Source organism: Zychaea mexicana, assembly GCF_025766255.1.
Source record: "Zychaea mexicana strain RSA 1403 chromosome Unknown BDB00scaffold_39, whole genome shotgun sequence".
In the NCBI taxonomy this organism is placed as follows: Eukaryota; Fungi; Mucoromycota; class Mucoromycetes; order Mucorales; family Lichtheimiaceae; genus Zychaea; species Zychaea mexicana.
Window position 1 is genome coordinate 161,218 of NW_026516702.1, and position 19,359 is coordinate 180,576.

The window sequence follows — 19,359 nt, forward strand, 5'->3', positions numbered from 1 at the left end:
ATTCTTCTCTTTGATCCTTTAACCGGTTTTAATAATACTCGAAATACAGTAACAGTACCAGCAAACCTGTTGTCTCTCCAGCAGCGATACTAACAGACACATCGTCACCATAATACTACGCGTTCATCTTTAAGAAAATTAGCATCCTCATAATAATTTATTCTCGACGAGCTTTTGGTTAGTGTGCGTAGAAGATGTCGCATAATATACAACCAGAGACATATCAATATAGCACTTATATACTCGACTGATATTATTCCAATCGTCAGTTAGTAGCCAGTGTATACTACCGCAATATATCCAATATGCCACACAACTCAAACAAGAGTGTCCTAGCACGTTATTCTATGGCTTTTTATTCTGTCATTATAATAATGTCAATGCTGACACCGTATTTAGCCAGTGCATCAGACAAAACCGCATTTCAATACCAGGGAAACGGTGAGCAAGAAGCTATAGCCACGCCAACAAAAACAGCTATAATCGAAACCATAAAAGCCGACCCGCGTACAGCTGTTTTCGGCCAGCTTATCGATAACGAACCTCTGCTTGACACGTTCCGTCACTACATCAGCGGTATGCTACTTTTTCTTTATCGTACCTATTTGGATAATGGCAGGGGAAAGGAAAAACGGGATGGGGGAAGCGTAATACATCATGCTATTGTCGCTGTAGAAGAAAAGCAATGACAAATACCAGAACATTAGCATATTTATCTACCTTTTTTTTTTTCAAGAATTCAAGAATATTTCTGTGATAGCACCCTGCAACGAAGCTCTAGCTTCTAATGCAAGTATTCAACAAATCTTAAACAACAGCCTGTACTATTTATCTGTGGATGATGTATGGCAGCAAGAACAAGATGGCGCCGCCACCCCGAGCGCCCAGCTGCACGTCAAAGCAACTCTCCTGAACGGGGCCAAGATTAAGTTACGGATTAGAGGTCAGTTTGGTTTTCTTCTGCCCATAACTTTCAACGACATTCAATGCCATGAGTGTAAAAGAATAAAAGATAAACGATTAACAAAAAAGTAATCACGATTTTTGATATGTTATTAACAGCACCGATATCTATAGGAGATCAAGCAGAAATACGCGAACCTGGTTGCTCAAGCGTGATCGGCGAGCCGATCAAGGTCAATGATGCGACAATCTCCATAGTAGACCAAGGTCTGTTTTCATCAAGAATGCGGGTTGACAAATATTAGCATCACGGGAGCTGGAGCCACCAAAAAAAAGGGATGAAGACGACAGTATGAGTCAACAACAACTCGAATAACCCTTGTTTCTGCGGTTATTTTTTTTACAGTTCCTTCCGTTCCGAAAGATGTGTCGCAAACCCTGCAGGAGATGGATCAAAGCATGACATACAAGCTGTTCAGAAACTTGTCGTACTATCCGGCTAGTAGTGATAACATCCATACAACCGGCAGTAACAGCAAAACGATTCCTGGGGAGTATCACAAGGAGGTAACACTATGTACACCAATCATGACGCAAACAAAAAGCTTGTGCGCCCGATTTTGTCACTTTGTGTAAAAAAAAAAAAAAGAGGGGCGAACAAGCGCAAAGAGAAGAAAAAGCATGTTTCAACTAAGATCACAAAACAACAAAACACAAACAAAACAGAAGACCACGATCTTTGCTCCAGTCAATTCAGCTTTTGGTACGGTAGATCCTGCCCTACTGAGTGACACGGTGCGGGAGCAAATGGCACGATGGCATATCGTGTCCGGAGCGTACTACAGCAAGCAATGGCAGCAGCAGCAGCAGCAGCAGCAGGGTAAAGGCAGTAGCACCAACGGCAGTGCTGTTCAAATGAAGAGCCTGGCTGCTGGTCAGAGCCTGGAAATTCGAAACGGGGAGCTGTGGCTAGGTTAGTATAGAGGATGTGTTGGGCGATTTTAATTGCAGGCTTGATTGATTGTTTTTTTTCCTCTTAATTTTGCAAAGTAATATTAATTGTATCTTATTTACAACAGACCCTTGACCAGCAAAAATCTTGACACCTGACGTGCTCTTGGCGGATGGGAGCGTACTCCATATCATCGACCGAGGTAATTGAGTATGGATGCTTGATAACGCATCCAGGAGTAGCAGCAGCAGCAGCAGCAGCAGAAAAGGTGTGAAAATGAACAAGAAAACTAAGAAATGCAAGGGTAAATGATGCAGTAGTGTGGATGAAGCAGGTGGGAGTCGTGGCAACATCGTCGTCGTCGTCGTCGACTGCAGCACAGACGCGTATAAATCCATTCGCTGTACTGCACATTGCCATGGCCGGACTAGCCTTATTTGGAAGATCGCCTCTGTGATTGCTCTCGCAAATAAGAAATGAAGCACGATTATGAAGCAATTCGAGAATAAAATAATAATTTTTTCCCGCTAAAAAAGGATCTCATTTTGCCCAACGCCCTCCTTTTCTTTTCTTTTCTTTTCTTTCTTTCTTTCTCATAACCAACCTCTCTCTCTTTCTGTCCTTTTCGCTCGATCGTATCACACGCCCAAACTCAAATCGTTACAAACATGGCCAAAAAGCACGGAAACGCCAATCGCAAACGCCAGAACAAGAACAAGGCTAATAAGCAAAAGCAGACCAAAGCCGATGAATTGGCTGCTACTACGCCAGCCATCATCAACAACAACAACAGCAGCACACCCAACAGCACGACCGCCAGCAGCGCGTCATCCGTCGTGGAAGCAAACACGCAGCCCACCCCCGTCGCTGATGATGACAAGCACAAGCAAGACGCCACATCCCCGGCTGAGCAAGTCGACGAGCTTGCAGTCAAAGGACAGGATCAAGCCCAAAACCAAAAGGCAGAGCCCGAAACGAAGGAGAAGCAGGAGGATAAGCCACAAGGAGATGAACAAAAGCAACAGGAAAAAGAGGGTCAGGCTGCTGTTTCAGAGCTTACGGCTCCTGTGAGCAACAATGACTCGCATACTGACGAGGATCCATCCGTGGCGGCGGATGCACACACGCACAAGGCTGTTCTGGCTGCTGCAGGTGAAGGCGACGCCAAATCCAAGGACAATAATAATGACATTTCAACCACAGAGCAAGCTGAGCCCGTATCGGAATCCAAAGCCGAGAACACCGAGAAGGAGATTCCTCAAGGATCGACGCCAAATCACGCTGAATCCCAGGCCGAGACCGCCGCCGCTACTACGACTACTATTACTGCAGCTGCTGAAAAGGCTGAAAAGAAGGATACTCCTGCTGCTGTCGCTGACGATGCTTCCAAGGATACTGTTGAAGCACCCAAGGAAGAGACTGTCAAGGACGAGCCAGAGCAAACAGCCCCCAAGGAGGAAGAGGAGCAACCAAAGAAGGAGAATGTGGCACCCAAGGATGTTTCGCAAGCACAAGCCAACGATTTGAAGAAAAAAGAGCCTAGTGAACCTGCCGTTGCCACTGCCACTGACGTCGCTGCTCCCGATGCCAAGGAAACGGTCAGCAAGGTCGAGGACAAGAAACAAGAAGCAGCTCCTGCAGTCGAAGCCAAGAAGGAACCAGTGGTGATTGAGCAAAAACCTGTTTCTGTTGTTGAAACCAAGAAGGAACCCGTGGTGGTAGCTGAAGTCAAGAAGGAAGAGCCCGCACCCGTGGTAGCTGAAGTCAAGAAAGAAGAGACTGCACCAGTAGCTGACAAACCCAAGAAGGAGGAGGGATCAGCACCGGCTGAAAAGGCATCATTAACACCGGCAAAGGCCGACGACGACACAGCCGTCAAGGAGGCCACGACCACCACGGCTGCAGCTGTAGCAAGCAAGGAAGAGAAGCCTGTTAAGAAATCGAATGGAAGCAAAGCAGCAGCAGCAGCAGCAGCAGCAGTACCAAAGGATGTAAAGTCAAACGGAGAGGCAAAGCCACGACAAGTCGTCGCATTATCCAAGACCAAGTCATTGAGCAAGAAGCGATCTCAAATCTTTGGGCTGTTCAAGAACAAGGACAAGGAGAATAAGGTATGAAGAGTGCTCTATGAAGCGTAATATGTATTGGATACTTACAAAACTACGATCGATGGTTTAGACCAAGTCAACAACGTCTTCTTCCACAACCGACAAGGAGACCAAGCGCAAGACCTGGCAATTCTGGAAGTAAAAAAACAAAAACAAATCATTGCGAATTTCTTTTCTCTTCCCTCCCCCTCCACCCACCCCTTTTACCGCACCTTTCATACCAAATCCCCATAATTACGTGACCCGCTCCTCGCTAACATCGCTTAGTGGTAGGCCCCACAATAAGTACGCGGGTTTACTGTATACATACTCTCTTGCTCTCTCTTGCTCTCTCTCTCTCTCTCTTCTTTATAGCTTCTAGCATACTTAGTATCTTAACTCCAACTACCCTTTAGCTAACTCTTTGTCCCATAACAACCCACCCACACTTATCGACTATTCTACACGACTCATTTTACGTACCTTATATACATATTATATCATAAAAAGTAAATCCCATACTCTCAAAGCACTACTACATCTATTGCTGTCCGTTTGGATCGCCCATGTTCCCGAAAGGCCAGATCATATCAAGTTTAAAAGCACGCGTTTGTCGGCGTGTGTTTTCTGTCACGTGTGAAGACAACGTGGTGGGAACATTTTTACAAAACTTACTATGATGGTGTCCACTGTGGAGAGAAGCGCCGTGTTAGAGATTGAAGCAGAGTAAAAAAAAAGGCCAGGGTGTAGCTTACTGCAGCGGATATACATCATCAAAGATCATGCGTGCCATTCATATGCCTATCTGTACGGGTCGGTTCCTGTCCAGTAACAACGTTGCAGGTACACGTCATTATTACAGTATAAATAAATAGGAAACTATTATGCGCAACCTATCGCATATAAGCTAGATGACGATGTGGTATGATTTTTTACTTGTCTCTTTCTTTGTAAAGTTGAGTGCTATCACCAGGAGCAACAACAAGACACCATCGACCTCTCTTTTTCTCCGCCAGCACAAATTTGAATAGGCGGCAAAACCCACCAGCTCCTGTTGTGGCTCTTGTGATAAACAACAACTCGCCAAAAGCCACGAACTTGGTGTTCAACACGCGTGTTCGCTAGAAGAAGGACGAGAAACAAAAAAAAAAGAAGAAAGTCAACATGTTGCCGACGATGCGTTTCCAGCTGTGTAAAATAACAACCTGCCTTCCTACACAGTGGCCAGCCACACGTGTGCGTCATTTACATGCAGTGTCGAAATGCTGGTCTCGGCACATGTCACAGTGGCCACCGGAGGGGACCTTGGTGACATTAAGGTCCGTTGTTACACTGCTATTACTATTACTCCCCCATACTCTTCTTTGCATACGAACGACACGTAAAAAAAAAGTAAGAGAGAAAACTTATGCCAGTAGAGACAACATAGACTTCGTAGTATGCGACACTGTCAAGTAAACGTGTGCAAAGTTATGAGTCGTCGAGGATTGGCGTCACCCAGCAACGAAGGGCCCGAAAAGACAACCGCCACGCAGAAACTACAGCAGAAAGCAGCCAATGCGAAACTGATGATTAACAACGTAAATAGTGCTGGACGGGGTGTTCGTGCATGGTCGGGAAAGTGCATAGTGTCTAGTGGGTTGGAGTGAGTAGGGCTTACGCTATGTATACTCACACGCACGCACACCTTAATTTACGCACATCTTGATAGATTAAAGACAAGGCCATCCCGACGCATGAAAATATCTACACAGTTCCAAATTTCCTGACATTTGCAAGACTGGTTTCTGCACCCTTCATCGGATACTTGATCATGAAACATGACTATGACTTTGCATTAGGCATATTTGCATTGGCAGGATTCACGGACTTGGTAAGCCACGTGCGCTGTGTGACTTTATTCGCAGTTCCAAGCTATTGACCACTCTATCTTGTTATGTGTGCGGATGGTTATTATTATTAATATTAATAGCTTGACGGATATATTGCGCGCAAGTACAATCTCAAGACCGTGGTTGGAAGCATCATTGACCCTCTTGCCGACAAAGCATTAATGACGGTAATGACAGTAACTCTGGCAGCAGAAGGTGTTTTACCGAGTAAGTATAGTAGTAATACCAGTAAAATTAAATGACTGCTACACTCGCAATGCTGACGATTATCATTCTTGGCCCCACCTTTGCACAACAACAAAAGTGCCCTTGGCGGCCCTAATTCTTGGACGTGACGCGGGGCTTGTGCTCTCCTCATTTTATTATCGGTACATCTCGTTGCCTAAACCAGTAAGTCGCAAGTTCAATATCGGCGGAACGAATCTGATTGATCATTGTTTATTGATGGCTACACAAGAAAACACTAGTGCGCTACTTTGACTTCTCCATACCATCTGCTGAGGTGCGTCCCACCATGATCAGCAAGGTCAACACAGCGCTCCAGCTCGTGCTCATGGCAGCTTCTTTGACGTCGACTGCTCTGGGCCAGCCCTCGGCTGAGATTATGACAGCTTTACAGTAAGTGGGTGGAGAGGGAGGGAGTTTGCGAGACAACAAAGAAAGAGGTGAGCAATGAGAAGATTCTAATAATTTTTGTGCGTCTGTGCTTCCGGTGGCTCTACACAACGACACCACAGTTGGACAGTTGGTGGCACAACGGTTTGGTCCGGCGCCAGCTATATTTATTCCAAAGACGCAGTGCGAATCCTTAATCGCGACTAAGTAAGACAGAGGGTGTCTCACCGACGCACACACACACAGAAAGGCATCCGTAGTGTTGTAATTAGGAATTTTACCACTACAGGAACAGCACTTGATATTATATTCACCATGATAAGGAATTCCATTTTCTCTCTCTCTTTCTCTCTTTCTCTTCTCTTTTCTGCTCTTTCACTTCTTCGTCTTAGTCATTCCTTCGTTCACTCTTTTCCTCTTTCTTCACCCCCCGCCCCGCACTACGCTGTATTAAAAAACGTTACATATCATCATCATCAACATCATCATCGACATATTACCAATCCATTCAGTCCTTTATTTTTGATGCGAATTATCATAAATTTACTCGGCAGTAACAACGACACTATCCACAACAGCAACTACAACAATGCCCGTCAGCACCACCACCACCACCACCACCACCACTACTGCACTTCCTCTTAAAACTTCTTCTTTACCTAAGCCATCAAGTCGTCATCACATCGACACAACGAATGGGAAAAAATCCATTGCTGGACAACAGGAACAGCAAAAAGAAAGACAAGAGCAACAACAAGAGCACACTGTGCATGTTGGTAAGAGCCGTTTCGCTCTCACCTAACCAATTCGCCCCAACCCCCCTCTTCTCCTTTTTCTGTTTTCTCGCCCGTTCCTTTGGTTCCTTGTCCTAAATACCAATTTTTCATATTAGCACTGAGAGTTCGACCCACCGAGAATGCCAACGACACTTTCAAAACACGTGGCAAAGTAATCACAATTGCACCATTTCAAAAGTCATTTGCCTTTGATCACGTCTTTGAGTCGCAAAGCACACAGGAACAAGTGTTTCGAGGCACAACAAAAGATTTGATTGGCCAAGTGATCAATGGTATGTGTGTGTACAAATTATTTCTAGTTTCCCCTTTTCAGCCAAAAGCTTACCATTCTTAATTAAATAGGTCGCAATGCAACACTTTTGGCATACGTAAGTGCGAGAGTCACACTAGCTTATAAGAGGGCTCAACACACAAGATACATTACATTCGCACTAGCATGTGAAAACAGGGAAAATAACTGAAAAAATTCCGTTACACAGGGCGAAAGGGCGACGGGAAAATCATACACGTTGGGATGCACATTGAATAGCTATGAAGATCCCGCATATGAAGGTATGTAGAATTAAGCATAATAAGCGCAAAAGAAAGGGTATAATCACTGCAATGACTGACTGAAGGAAGATGCGTTAGGCATTATCCCGAGAGCGGCAGCAGCCCTTTTTGATCGCTTACAACGACCTGGCCAAACGCTGCGACCTGCATCGACCTTTACTACATCTTCTTCATCATCTTCTTCCTCTCTACGTTCTCCCAACCCAACCCAATCTACATCAGCATCAGCGAGACTACGTCCTGTCTCGATGGTAGGCCCTCCTCGCCGAGGTTCTTCGCCAAATCTGACCAACGGCACCAATGGCCCACGCTATGCAGTACGCATTTCGTTTGCTGAAGTCCATGACGATAAATTGGTGGATCTACTCTGTAGCAGCGCTGATAGCAACAAGTTGCCCTTCGATCGGTCTGTGCGCAATGCTCAACAAAGTGTACACGGTATCAAAGAGGTCGCTGTACGCAATACAGGTGACATATTGAGGTTTTTATCCAACACTATATCATGGAAGAAGAATCGCGCGTAAAAGGAGTGCTGCCGGGGTTCTAGTAGATCGATATTAACGCAGACCCATCCGTGTGTAGGTACCTCGAATCGGGTGTTCAAGCATCATCAAGCCAGCAGAAACATACTGTCTTTACGATCATACTTTCACAGGAAAAGTGGGTCAATAAGAAGCAACAACAACAACAACAACCTCCGTCATCTAAAATACCCAGTATGATCCCCAGCAAGTCTACACCGTCTACAAAGTCATCAAGCGGTCTAGGTGCATTCTCATCTGCCAAACGTCGCGTAAGCACCCTTAACGTCAAGGCCATGGTCGGTCAAATGGAGAAACAAGCTCGTAGTCCAAGTAAACAACCCAAGGAAGACGAAGGCGAATGGGTTGCGCAACACTCCAAGCTGCATTTCGTAGACGTATCGGCGTCGTCCAATTGCAGTATGGATGACTTTTTCAGTGTACCGGATTGCTTCTCATCAAGCAGCGGGAAGAAGGACTCGCGACTCACTCGCCTGATTCAAGGGTCGGCAACCATATCTTTATTGGCATGTATCGGTGCCGAGGATCTCGAGGGAACCGAAAAGACAGTCAAATATGCATGTCGAGCCCGCAACAACAAGGTCGATTCAGACTACCATTATTGTGAAGAATGGATGAAGAACGATGACCCAAGCTTTCTGCGCGAGACCATTGCGAGATTGCAAGCCCAGGTGCGCACGCTCAAAAATGACGACAAGGAACATGAAGATCAAGACACGTCTTCTGTCGTCACAAGTCGGCAGCGGCATATTTCATCGTCTTCTTGTTCTTCTGCCCACTCGGACAGAGTGTCTGTTTGTCCATCCTCTTCTGCACGTACGACGATCACAATCCCTGATACCAACAGCGAGGCAGATGCCCAAGAGACGTTGCTTGCCGATTTACGCCAACAAATCGAGGAGCTTCAGAACGAAGTTGCTGTGACCCGAGAACGAAACCGCTTTGTCGAAAAGGAGCTCACTACTGTACGACGACAGCAATCATCATCGTCAATAGCTCCAGAGTCCGAGTCGTTCGATCACGATCAACGAAACGAATCATCAAAGTCAACCACGACAACGGCAGCGATGATGGATGCAAACGAGACTGTAAACCGCCAAGAACGAGTAGAAGCCGCAGCAGAACTTTCATCTCTCAAAGAGCTCAAAGCGTCTTTGGCACGATCCATCGAGCGCGAACAAGCCATCAATGCTTACATTGATGCGATTGAACAAAAGCTCAGTAGCCTAACCACTACAACAAATGACGGGGACGTTGGTACCGCCAACAAAAGCATGAAGGATGCTTCTGCCCTGGCTATTGTGCGCCAGATCAAGCAAACCTTTCAAAAATCAGACGGCGAAGCTATCAAAACCGAGGCTGATGGGGTGAGCCAGGAGCTTCTGCAAAGCTTGAAGGATGCTGTCCAGAACAAGACCGGACGGATCCTTGAGCTTGAGAAGGAGTTGACAGCGGCTGAGACACTCCGCAAAGAGCTTGTCAAACTTCGCGAAGAGCAGTCCATCCAGATTAAGCAGCTGTCAGGTTCATTGGCCAGTGCTAAATCGGAATGCTCTGCTTTGCAAGATAAGCTAGATCACGAACAAATGCGGAGCCAGGAACTCCAGACACAATCTACGCAGACGATCGAGGTCTTGGAAAGCAAGCTTCAGAACTTGACGATCAGCAATAGCCACTATGAGCTTGAAATTCAAGACATGAAGTCTAAAGCAAAGGAGCTTCAGCAGCACATGTGGGACCAAGAAAAAGGTACACAGCTGACCTTGCGGAACCGGTTCGAGGAATTGGAACGTGTCAAGCTCGACCTAAATTCACTACAGCAAGTGGAAGAGAAGCAGAATCTCGTTATTTGCACCCTTGACGTCAAGCTCGACAAGATGGAACTGCTCACCCAGACGCTGCGACAGCAATTGGTGGAACGAGAAGCCTACATTGAGAACCTTGTCCAAGAAAACAAAGAAAAGACCCAGCTTTTGGAAGATGCTCAACGAACGATCAATGATGTGCTACGCGATGTCAACAAGATTGGGCAGGACCGAAAGCAGCTCGATATGACTGTCCAGGTTCTCGAGGGTACGTTAAGACATCAGGAAGACAGCCTCGCAAAGTCGACGGATCAGCTGCATGACCTGGAGCGTCTTTACAGCGTACAGTCCGCAGAGCTAGAAGAAAAGCAGCAATGCATTGCGGATCTCGAATCCAAAAAGCAGCAACTCGAAGGACAGCTTCAATCCACCACGACAAAGGCAACAGAAAGCGATAATAAGGCACGTCAGCTCGAGACTGAAGTAGCCAACATCCAAGCCGCCTTGCAACAGCAAATAAGCAATGTAAACCGATTGGAAGAGGGGCAGATGCAGACCGAAATCGAGCTTCAGCGAACCAAAGCGTTGGAAAGCCGAGTCATGGAGCTCGACGAAGAGTTGGCCAAGATTCACAGCGACCGTGAAGTACAGACTGCTACTGATTCCAGTACTACTACAGCGCAAGATGCAGCAGCAAGCGATGTTGCGGCAGCCTTTGATGATGTTGATATTCGCGCTATCATCACTGGTCTTGAATCGAGACTTCATGTACTTCAACAAGCACAGCGCAGCGATCAGGACGAGTTTGATGTACGGTTTGAACGCGCGGTGGCAGAGCTGGAAGAGACTCAAAAGACGAATCGGGACCAGCAACAGACGATTGAAGCACTTGAAGCTTCAATCAAGGATATACAGGCTCGGTTGGACGAGACGAACGCAAGCCATGCAGAAAAGTGCAGAGAGATTGAAGCTTTGCACAAGCAGCTGGATGATAGCGGACACGACAGCGGATCGGAAGTCAGCAGCTTAGGCAGCAGCGATTTGTTGCGGCAGATTAGCGAGACCGGCCATACAACAAAAGCAGCAAGTCAACAACAAAAGCGTTCCAGCACACCGACGACGGAACCGACCTCTCCCACTTCCTTGTCATCTAATAACAAGAGTAAGGAAGAACTGCTGAACGAGTTCCGAGAAAAGTTGCAGGATTCAAGAGGCCAAGAAGAGCTTCTTAAGAAACTCGCACACTTGGCGGAGAACAACGCACAGTTGGTATCGCATGTCACCGACTTGGAGGGCCAGATCAGTCTTCAGCGTAGCAAGATGAGTCTCGAGACCAAGAACTTGGAGCTCGAAGTGATCCGCTTGACCTCATCAAAGAATCGTCTTGAGAAGGAGATGGAACAGATCGTGTCTTCCCGCGGAAGCAGCAAACGCGGCAGCAGTGGCGGCCGTGATTCCATCATCAGCGTCAGTTCGCCACCACAAACGCCACGGGTCATGTCGCCCACGCACAGAGATTCCAGAATACCCAAGTCTGGCTCTCTGCGGTCGCTTGCGGAAGAAGAGTTCAGTAACGGCAAGCGTGTATCCCAGCGCAGCAGTCGCACCCGAACCGCATCTGCATCCATATTCCCGCCACCCACAGCGCCTCCTTCCAATCCATTGCCGCCTGTGCCCACCGCATTGCCACCACTTCCTACCTCTGCATCCTCTCCTCCCTTGTCTCCAACGCGCTCTGTATCGTCCCCTCTCTTGCACCGTCAAAACTCCAACACAACAGTCAGCGCGAGTGAAATCACAGTAGACGACGCCAGCCTGACATCCGACCGGTACGAGCGTATCGTCAAATCCATGCAGCGCAAGATGCGTATTGCCGAGAACGACGTCCGGGCTCATCAGGATGTCATCAGCAAGCTCGAGTCACAGCTCTCTCGCTCTGAACACATGGTCCGCGAAGTCAAGAAGCAGCTCGACGTCCTGTCACGAGAAAAGCAGGCTTCCAACATCGAAATCCAAAACTTGCGCAGCCAAGTGACCCAGGTACGCACTCAGCATCAGTCTGCAGCCATGCGCACGGCAGAGGAGTACAAGACGCTCGAAGAAGAGCTTGCGAAGCAACGGCAACTCAAAGAGAAGGCCGAAAAGGCACGTCTCATCCTTGAAAACAGGATGGAGGAGCTGATGAGCAAGAAGAACAAGTTCATGTGCTTCTAAACGCAGTCCACAGCCCCTCTCCTCTCTCTACTACTATCACAACATACACCCCCGCTCTATCACCCTCAACCACAGCCAAAACACATCTGTTGTCTCTTGTACTTTGTATTCTAGTCTGTCATTAATAGTATTTTTGTTTCCTTCTTCCCATTCTTTAGCTATATGTACAAACAATAAAAAACTGTCTTCTATTCTCTTATTTATACACCCGTTCAGCCAGCAGGGATATTATATCCGCCTCTTCTTCTTCCTCTTTATGATGAGATCTTCTTTTGCTTCTGAGCTTCGTGGAACTTGGACAGAACAAGCTGGCACTTGGTCTCCTTGCACAGATCGTGCAGACCGTTCTTATCCATTCTGTCAAAGAAGGTAAGACCAGCGCCACGCTCTACTGCATCCAAGGGCACGCGGAAACGTTCGAGAGGGACATCGTCCGGAATGCGTGCGTTGGGCAAAACGAATGCGCCGACACTGTACTTGCCATTGTGCTCGGTGAGAATGACCTTGTAGAAATGGGTAGGGACAGCCACGTTGGGCGGGTTACCGATGACTTGGTATTTGACATAGAACTTGCCATCAGCCTCTTGGCGAGGCAGATACAAGGGGCCAGTGAACACATAGACGTCAGGGAATGTCTTGGTCAAGGACCGACAAAAGTTCTCCACGTGGGCCCAATAGTCACGATTGAAGCCTTCACCGACTTGAGGTGAAATGTTGGTCAGATAGAACGTCTCGTTCATGGCTTGTTGATCGAACTTGACGTCGGCTGCAGGGACCATGTGGCCCCGATCAAATCCGCTCTTGAAATAGTCGGCAAGACGAGCACGGAACTGGGGTGGGATATGGTCGTCTTCTTGGAAATTGGATTTGGCTCGGTCAACGCCTTCTTGTCGCTGAATTGAAGCGGCCGTCAAGTGTTCAGCGACCCAGTTGGGATTACGATCGCGGCGATTGTAGGACACGACGTAGGCATTACGGTACACAATGTCATTGATCGGTCCTGTTGTTTGAAAGCCCCAATTTAATAGAGAAAAACTGAGGACATTAATAACACGTTTTTAGGATTTTGACAGTTTGACAGTTTGAAAGTTATGTAATTTGTTAATTTACCAGGAAAACCAAAAGGCAAAATTGATTTGGCCTTTTCAATCGTGTCTAATGAACGTTGTGGACCTCCAGCTGCTGGGCCAGGTACATTCGGGCCACTGACAGGTGCTACTGGTGAAGGAACAGGGTGGGCAATGGCAGCAGGACGAGGTTTTTGGGCAAACTTTTGATAGGCAGCGTACGAGACAGCACCAAGGGCAGCGCCACCTACCAAGTAGGTGACACGTTCAGCGACAGGCGACGACATTTGCTTCTTTGAACGTGGAAAACAAACAATAGAGACACACGGACCTGCCAAGTTAACTTTTTTATTTTCGAACTGGGTTTGAATAAGAGTTACCATGGCAACCATGAATTTTGACAGCAGTAGAGGATGAACGATTTATTAATAATAAAATTTGCTAGGGTGGTGTGGAGTTGGATGCAATGTGATATGTGTTTCAAGTGTATGTAAATGAAGGTGCGGAATAAAACAAAGAAAAAGAAAGAGCAAGACTATCTCTTCTTGGCAGCATGGTTGAGGAAGTACTCGCCACTTTCCAGTTGCAGGTCGACCTTGGATGGTTCCTGTGCAGGTGGGAACGGTGTGTACTCCTTCTTTTCCTTCTTGACAACCTTCTTGGCCTTCTTTGCGCTCTTTTTCTTAAAGTTGGGCAGGAATCGGTCCCATGACTCATTTGCCAGTTTTGGATCCTTTGCTAACTCTCGCTTGATCATTAGTTCTTTGATACGATAGATGGGGTGGACATTCTTCATGCAGTCAAGTACAATGCGTCGTAATTCCTTCAAGCCCTTGTACGGACCCATGGCCGACACTGTGTTGCCCTGGACCATCATGTAACATTGTGTCAACAATTCAATTGCCTAAAGGAAATGAATTCGCATATGCATGTTTAAGTCTTCACACACTGACATCCATATTCATCGTTTCCTTTCCCCGGTTTCAACAAAATAGCAGCAAAAACAAACCTTGAGTGTGTTTCCGTTCGGACCAATCAATCGTTGTCGACGCTTGACATAACGTTCTTTGTTTCGTGTAATGTTGCCGATCTTTATAATATCACATGCTACGCCATCGTCCATGATTTTCACCGCCTAAATAGTATCCGTCTCGTTTGTTAGTTTCAATCACCATAGATCAAGGGGGTGGGTGTGTATATTACTGACCTGCGGGAAGGGTACACTTCTTGCCAGCAACTTGATTAAATCTCTGGCTTTCATAATCGAATATGGATCGTATGATTTACGAGTTGTTTTAACCGTCATACTACCTTCCACCAAATCGAGTACACAAGCAATACCCTATAATTATTATAGCATAGAAAAAAGGTTCAATACAACTCTGGTGCTTTTCCCCCATGTCTGTAATAGTTGAATTGCAAGAAAAAGAAAACTGATTCCTTACGTATTTTTCCAAAGCTTTCGTCACTAATGGCCATACTTCTTTCAGATAACTTTCTCGGTATTTAGGGAAAAGCGTAGCAAATGATGACTCTTCTGTGAATGGACCCTTAATGTGTTCAGGTTTGAATTCTTCCACCTTCCAATGGTCAATGTCGTCCGTGTCCCAAGCTGGAATAGATAAATAAATAAATCAGTCAATTGTATACTTTGTAAAGGGGCAAAAAACACTTTTTTGGTCAACTCACGTTTGTCTTTTCTGAATCGGTTGTTTCCTGATTTTTGATCGTTCGCTGAAGGATCTGCCATGGTTTATGTGTGTGTTATGTTCGAAGGTGCGGGGAAAAAAAGAAGAGAAAAGCGTTAGATGCGTGTGCTTGAACGAGAAGCTGCTGGAATTTCACCAAGCCACTCTTTCCTCAAGATGTTTGTGTCACCTCCAGCTCCTTTTATGCAAACATCTCCCTCTTTTTTCAAAGGGGTACATATGTACACATGGGGAAGTAAACGTCTAGAAGGTTTCATTGAATATTTGGTATGTTGCAAAGTAGCATATGTCGATTATTTAGCAACTGTTTATTGCGTCATTTACTGCTATGTCAACGTAATAGTAATTGATGACTTATATTAAAATGGCACAGATAAAACGAGATTCATGTTGTCCTGCGATGGTATAATTCAGTAGCTAAACTACTGCTTATTACACACTTTATTTCATCTAAGAGTGTTTAAACAGTTTATTGTGGGGTCTACAAGAACCTTAAATACTGCCGGCATAAACTGCTCTCCTTTTGACATATCGAACAGTCACTTTTACTGCCTCGGAAAAAACGGAACTCAGGGCTCCTATCATCATTATTTTTAAAAATACGAAAAGGATCCGCAACTTCACGCTTCTTGTACACCCTCACTCCTTTCCTCCCCCACCATGTTGACGCGATCGTTACGACCTATATATCGCCATGCTGTCATAGCGCCAGTTAGATATCACTCGACAACTACGTCTTCTACTGAAAAGAACCTCCCCATGGCGTGGAAATACTGTATTGATTCTGTTAGGTAGGCACAAGCAAAAAAACAACAACAACAGTGTCTAGTTTCTCTGTAAACTAACCCGAGAAAGACAGCGCGATTATGAAGGCTTCTTATGTGCTGCCTTTTTTCCAAGAGAACTACGGAACGTACAATACGCTATTCGCGCATTCAATGTCGAACTAGCTTCGATTCGTGAAAACGTGTCCAATCCAAATACAGGCAAAATGAGAATGCAGTTTTGGAAAGACACTATCGATAATATTTTCAAGGTATTCTTCATTGTTCTTTTAGATTAGAAAGAGACGAGGTGGCGTGAAAAAAGTCAAGTATGAATGCTAATATACTCTACGTGTAGGGCAAGCCTCCACAGCAGCCTATTGCTTTAGCACTTGATGCAGCATTAAAGCAGTGCAAACTGTCACCCATATGGTTCAAACGAATCATCAATGAGAGAGTATGTTGATATCCCTTTTCCTAGTTTCCTAGATTGGAGGAAAGAAGGAAGGAAAAGCACTGTTTCTAGGGCTAACACACAAATAAAATATTAATAGACGGCGAATTTAGACGACCATCAGTTTATGACCATCAGTGACATGGAAAGCTACTCCGAAAACACGGCAACCAGTTTACTCTATCTACAACTCGAATCCCTTGGTATTAAAGATGTCAATGCAGACCATGCAATCAGTCATATCGGCAAGATGATTGGTATATCGACATTTTTGCGAGCGTTACCTTTTCATTTGAGCCAGAAGCGTATGGTTTTACCCGCACAAATCACAGCCAAGGTTAGAGGATCTTTGCAACAAAGTGATACATGTGATGTTTGGATTAATATTAAAAACGGCAATCAATGTTAGTTTAATATTTCACAAGAAGAAGTGTTTCGATATGGACACGCCGAGGGTTTGGAAGATGCTATTTTCGAAGTCGCGACTGCTGCAAACGATCAATTACTGACTGCACGATCCATGTTGGATTCAGTACCGCCAAGTGCATTCCCAGTTGTACTCTCTGCAGTAAGTATGCTTTTATAACCTGGACCTTTGAAGATGTTTAGAAAGAAATGTGTGTAACTAATGATAATCCAGGTCCCAACCGCTCGGTATCTGGAAAAACTGGAAGCGACCAACTTTAACATCTTTGATCCATCATTACAGCGCAAAGACTGGAAACTCCCACTAGCTCTTTGGAATGCTCATCGGAAACTACAAATATAACCTCTCTTTTCCCTTTCCCTCAAACATACAAAACATGTATATATGCAACCATGTATGTCAACCATTGTGCACAATACTAGTAGTAGCGCTGGAAAATAATAGTTACTTTTTTTTTACCATACACAATAATACAGACATCATCACAAAACAACCATAAAGGGTTCTTTTTATTGATAGTTATGCTTGATCTGTTGTTGATGGATTCATGCTCAATTCTCGATGGCATTGGACCAAAAGTTCCAGAAAGCGTCATCCTCAAAGTTAGTAGTGTCAGTAATTCCCATAGAAGCGTCACCTTGATGTTGTATTCCCATTTGTTGAGCCAAAGCCTCGATGCTGCTACCAAGCTGATCAATATTACCACTGATAGCGCTGGCTGCATGACCCACAGACTGAATTTGGCTAGTGACCTCTGGGAGGAGCGATGGCGTTATTGCATCATTGAGAAACACATCTTGTTGGCCCGGTTGAACGACTTGGCATAATGATTGTAAATGATTCTGATCGTCGTTTCGAGGCACTAGAATAACCAATAAATTTGGTGAGAAAAATAAAACAATGCATGTGTTTGTATCGAACTAGGAGTATGTCAACTTACATTCTACAAGATCATTTAAATCAAACGTTGTAATAGTAGGTGGCGATGTGGAAGTACCGGACAAAACTACAGGCGAAAGCTTAGCAGACTCTTCTTCTTCTCGTTGCTCACCAATCATTAGACGCCGTTTCTTTGTTTTCAGTGGACCGCCGGATGATGAGGCCGGTGTTGATGATGACGACAATGACGACGACGACGACAGTGACGACGAGGTATACACGGAAGCCAAAAACTGTAGAATTTTGTCAATCGTATCTTGGTGTCGCTGGTGACGTTCCCTTGCAGAAAGAATTTCTTGCCACAAGACTTGGTTGTTGCTCTGGATCTGTTTTAGCTCATTACTGATACTCAACTGATGGTTCTTGATTGCCGTGATTTCCTCATATATCCTGCGCATATCGCCGTTGGAAAAACTCGGTTTTTGTTTTTGTCGCAATGGTGGTGGTGGTGACGATGACGATGATGATGATGATGACGATAAAGCGGGCGAGGTGGGTGTTGGAGGCAGAGATGATGACGGCGATGATGTGCCAAGGGAGGAAGAAGAAGATGATAACACAGCATCATCGAATTCTTGCTCTTGTCTTCGTCGAACGGCTCCTTTTTTAGCGACATCTTGTTGCTTATTAGTGTTGCTGCCACTGCGTTTGCGTTGAACCAGTAAGAGCAGGTCTGGCTGATTGCGTCGAAAATGAGGGTTTGAAAACTCTATCCAATCCACCGAAACATCATCCGGCCGCAGAACGCCTTGTTGAAGTTGAGGCACCTTGTGGAAACCATACGTGTTGAGCTGTCGGACAAAAGACGAAAAGTGATCGTGTTTGAAAAACCGTGGCAAGATTCGCTTCGCAAACTCTGTCGGCCGAGAGACAATGAACGAAGTACCTTCGTCGGACCAGCGAATCAATTCATCTGTGGTTGGGTCATTGACCATGCTACAATAAAGCAGTGTAGTTGTTAATTTCACTTGTTGGGAAATTTCAGTTAGACAATACTGTGCGCCCCACAAAACAAGACTTGGCAACTTACACGAAGAGTTTGCTAGGAAACGGCGCTATGGCGCTAGTCGCCTGAGACGGCAGAGATGAACCAGGCGGCGGCGATACCAGAGAAGCGGGCATGTGCGATGTCTTGAGGCTACAATAATGATTAGGACAAGACAGGGTTAATGGAACTTGATGGATCTTTGAGGGACCAACGGAAAAATACAAAAAAAGAAACGTGCTGAACCTCATGGAACAAGGCTGCCCAAAATGGATATATTCCAGACCTGAAGAACAATCGTCTTGTCGTACTGTATCACACTGTTCCGGGGTACGTATATCACAACGCCTGGTTACAGGTGTTCACTTATAGTGTGTATTCAAAGGTATGAAACAGTACAACCGATACTGAATGTGCCGCTGGAACTACACACATTCTTTTATATGTATACTGAAATCCATCATCGAGCGGCGCCGAGTTGACGCCACCGCTATACATTTGCTCAGCAGTCTATTTGTGGCCCCCTCCGCGCCACTCAAAGGCGGTTAATGCGGCACCCAAAAGGGTTGTGATGATAAAATTCACATCTGCCAACTATCAACCATAAATATGGCGCGTTTGAGCGTGATTTTGATTTTTCGTGTCGTTTAATCGA

General features: G+C 45.6%; 8 protein-coding genes across 8 annotated transcripts; 5 read left to right on the forward strand and 3 right to left on the reverse strand.

The window, feature by feature from the left end:
* Nucleotides 1-374: 374 nt before the first annotated feature.
* On the forward strand, nucleotides 375-2,329 carry BDB00DRAFT_929208 (uncharacterized protein; the record flags this gene model as incomplete). Its single annotated transcript, XM_053128956.1, has 7 exons — nucleotides 375-576; nucleotides 737-943; nucleotides 1,078-1,170; nucleotides 1,310-1,470; nucleotides 1,630-1,876; nucleotides 1,995-2,057; nucleotides 2,173-2,329. 7 exons carry the CDS (start codon nucleotides 375-377, stop codon nucleotides 2,310-2,312), a joined length of 1,113 nt encoding a protein of 370 aa, XP_052979411.1. The 3' UTR covers nucleotides 2,313-2,329.
* A 10-nt stretch (nucleotides 2,330-2,339) lies between these two features.
* BDB00DRAFT_824566 (uncharacterized protein) lies at nucleotides 2,340-4,386 on the forward strand. Its single transcript, XM_053123624.1, has 2 exons — nucleotides 2,340-3,966; nucleotides 4,034-4,386. The coding sequence occupies exons 1-2, from the start codon at nucleotides 2,524-2,526 to the stop codon at nucleotides 4,103-4,105; spliced, it is 1,515 nt and encodes a 504-aa protein (XP_052979412.1). The 5' UTR covers nucleotides 2,340-2,523; the 3' UTR covers nucleotides 4,106-4,386.
* Nucleotides 4,387-4,864: 478 nt separating this feature from the next.
* Nucleotides 4,865-6,872, forward strand: BDB00DRAFT_824568 (CDP-alcohol phosphatidyltransferase-domain-containing protein). Its single transcript, XM_053123625.1, has 7 exons — nucleotides 4,865-5,261; nucleotides 5,372-5,522; nucleotides 5,654-5,815; nucleotides 5,915-6,041; nucleotides 6,139-6,224; nucleotides 6,292-6,452; nucleotides 6,572-6,872. Exons 1-7 carry the CDS (start codon nucleotides 5,107-5,109, stop codon nucleotides 6,654-6,656), a joined length of 927 nt encoding a protein of 308 aa, XP_052979413.1. The 5' UTR covers nucleotides 4,865-5,106; the 3' UTR covers nucleotides 6,657-6,872.
* On the forward strand, nucleotides 6,756-8,419 carry BDB00DRAFT_387073 (P-loop containing nucleoside triphosphate hydrolase protein). The gene is made up of 5 exons (XM_053117178.1): nucleotides 6,756-7,225; nucleotides 7,342-7,518; nucleotides 7,589-7,614; nucleotides 7,726-7,798; nucleotides 7,877-8,419. Exons 1-5 carry the CDS (start codon nucleotides 7,039-7,041, stop codon nucleotides 8,320-8,322), a joined length of 909 nt encoding a protein of 302 aa, XP_052979414.1. The 5' UTR covers nucleotides 6,756-7,038; the 3' UTR covers nucleotides 8,323-8,419.
* Nucleotides 8,420-12,613: 4,194 nt separating this feature from the next.
* On the reverse strand, nucleotides 12,614-13,713 carry BDB00DRAFT_872666 (uncharacterized protein; the record flags this gene model as incomplete). The annotated part of the gene is made up of 2 exons (XM_053126988.1): nucleotides 12,614-13,359; nucleotides 13,470-13,713. 2 exons carry the CDS (start codon nucleotides 13,711-13,713, stop codon nucleotides 12,614-12,616), a joined length of 990 nt encoding a protein of 329 aa, XP_052979415.1.
* A 248-nt stretch (nucleotides 13,714-13,961) lies between these two features.
* Nucleotides 13,962-15,176, reverse strand: BDB00DRAFT_764249 (ribosomal RNA assembly protein mis3; the record flags this gene model as incomplete). Its single annotated transcript, XM_053119443.1, has 5 exons — nucleotides 13,962-14,330; nucleotides 14,436-14,561; nucleotides 14,634-14,768; nucleotides 14,872-15,038; nucleotides 15,116-15,176. The coding sequence occupies 5 exons, from the start codon at nucleotides 15,174-15,176 to the stop codon at nucleotides 13,962-13,964; spliced, it is 858 nt and encodes a 285-aa protein (XP_052979416.1).
* A 950-nt stretch (nucleotides 15,177-16,126) lies between these two features.
* On the forward strand, nucleotides 16,127-17,122 carry BDB00DRAFT_764257 (isoprenoid synthase domain-containing protein; the record flags this gene model as incomplete). Its single annotated transcript, XM_053119445.1, has 5 exons — nucleotides 16,127-16,171; nucleotides 16,258-16,356; nucleotides 16,454-16,690; nucleotides 16,763-16,921; nucleotides 16,994-17,122. The coding sequence occupies 5 exons, from the start codon at nucleotides 16,127-16,129 to the stop codon at nucleotides 17,120-17,122; spliced, it is 669 nt and encodes a 222-aa protein (XP_052979417.1).
* Nucleotides 17,123-17,331: 209 nt separating this feature from the next.
* Nucleotides 17,332-18,841, reverse strand: BDB00DRAFT_872669 (uncharacterized protein; the record flags this gene model as incomplete). Its single annotated transcript, XM_053126989.1, has 3 exons — nucleotides 17,332-17,642; nucleotides 17,721-18,655; nucleotides 18,750-18,841. 3 exons carry the CDS (start codon nucleotides 18,839-18,841, stop codon nucleotides 17,332-17,334), a joined length of 1,338 nt encoding a protein of 445 aa, XP_052979418.1.
* Between the last annotated feature and the right edge of the window lie 518 nt (nucleotides 18,842-19,359).

Excerpts from the sequence above, each read along its gene's own strand:
- BDB00DRAFT_824566 (XM_053123624.1), top strand. The coding sequence starts at position 2,524 with ATGGCCAAAAAGCACGGAAACGCCAATCGCAAACGCCAGAACAAGAAC. Across the intron at positions 3,967-4,033 it reads ACAAGGACAAGGAGAATAAG|ACCAAGTCAACAACGTCTTC; the intron begins GTATGAAGAGTG and ends TCGATGGTTTAG.
- BDB00DRAFT_824568 (XM_053123625.1), top strand. The coding sequence starts at position 5,107 with ATGTTGCCGACGATGCGTTTCCAGCTGTGTAAAATAACAACCTGCCTT. Across the intron at positions 5,816-5,914 it reads TGGCAGGATTCACGGACTTG|CTTGACGGATATATTGCGCG; the intron begins GTAAGCCACGTG and ends TAATATTAATAG. Across the intron at positions 6,453-6,571 it reads GAGATTATGACAGCTTTACA|TTGGACAGTTGGTGGCACAA; the intron begins GTAAGTGGGTGG and ends ACGACACCACAG.
- BDB00DRAFT_387073 (XM_053117178.1), top strand. The coding sequence starts at position 7,039 with ATGCCCGTCAGCACCACCACCACCACCACCACCACCACTACTGCACTT. Across the intron at positions 7,226-7,341 it reads AGAGCACACTGTGCATGTTG|CACTGAGAGTTCGACCCACC; the intron begins GTAAGAGCCGTT and ends TTTTCATATTAG. Across the intron at positions 7,615-7,725 it reads ATGCAACACTTTTGGCATAC|GGCGAAAGGGCGACGGGAAA; the intron begins GTAAGTGCGAGA and ends TCCGTTACACAG.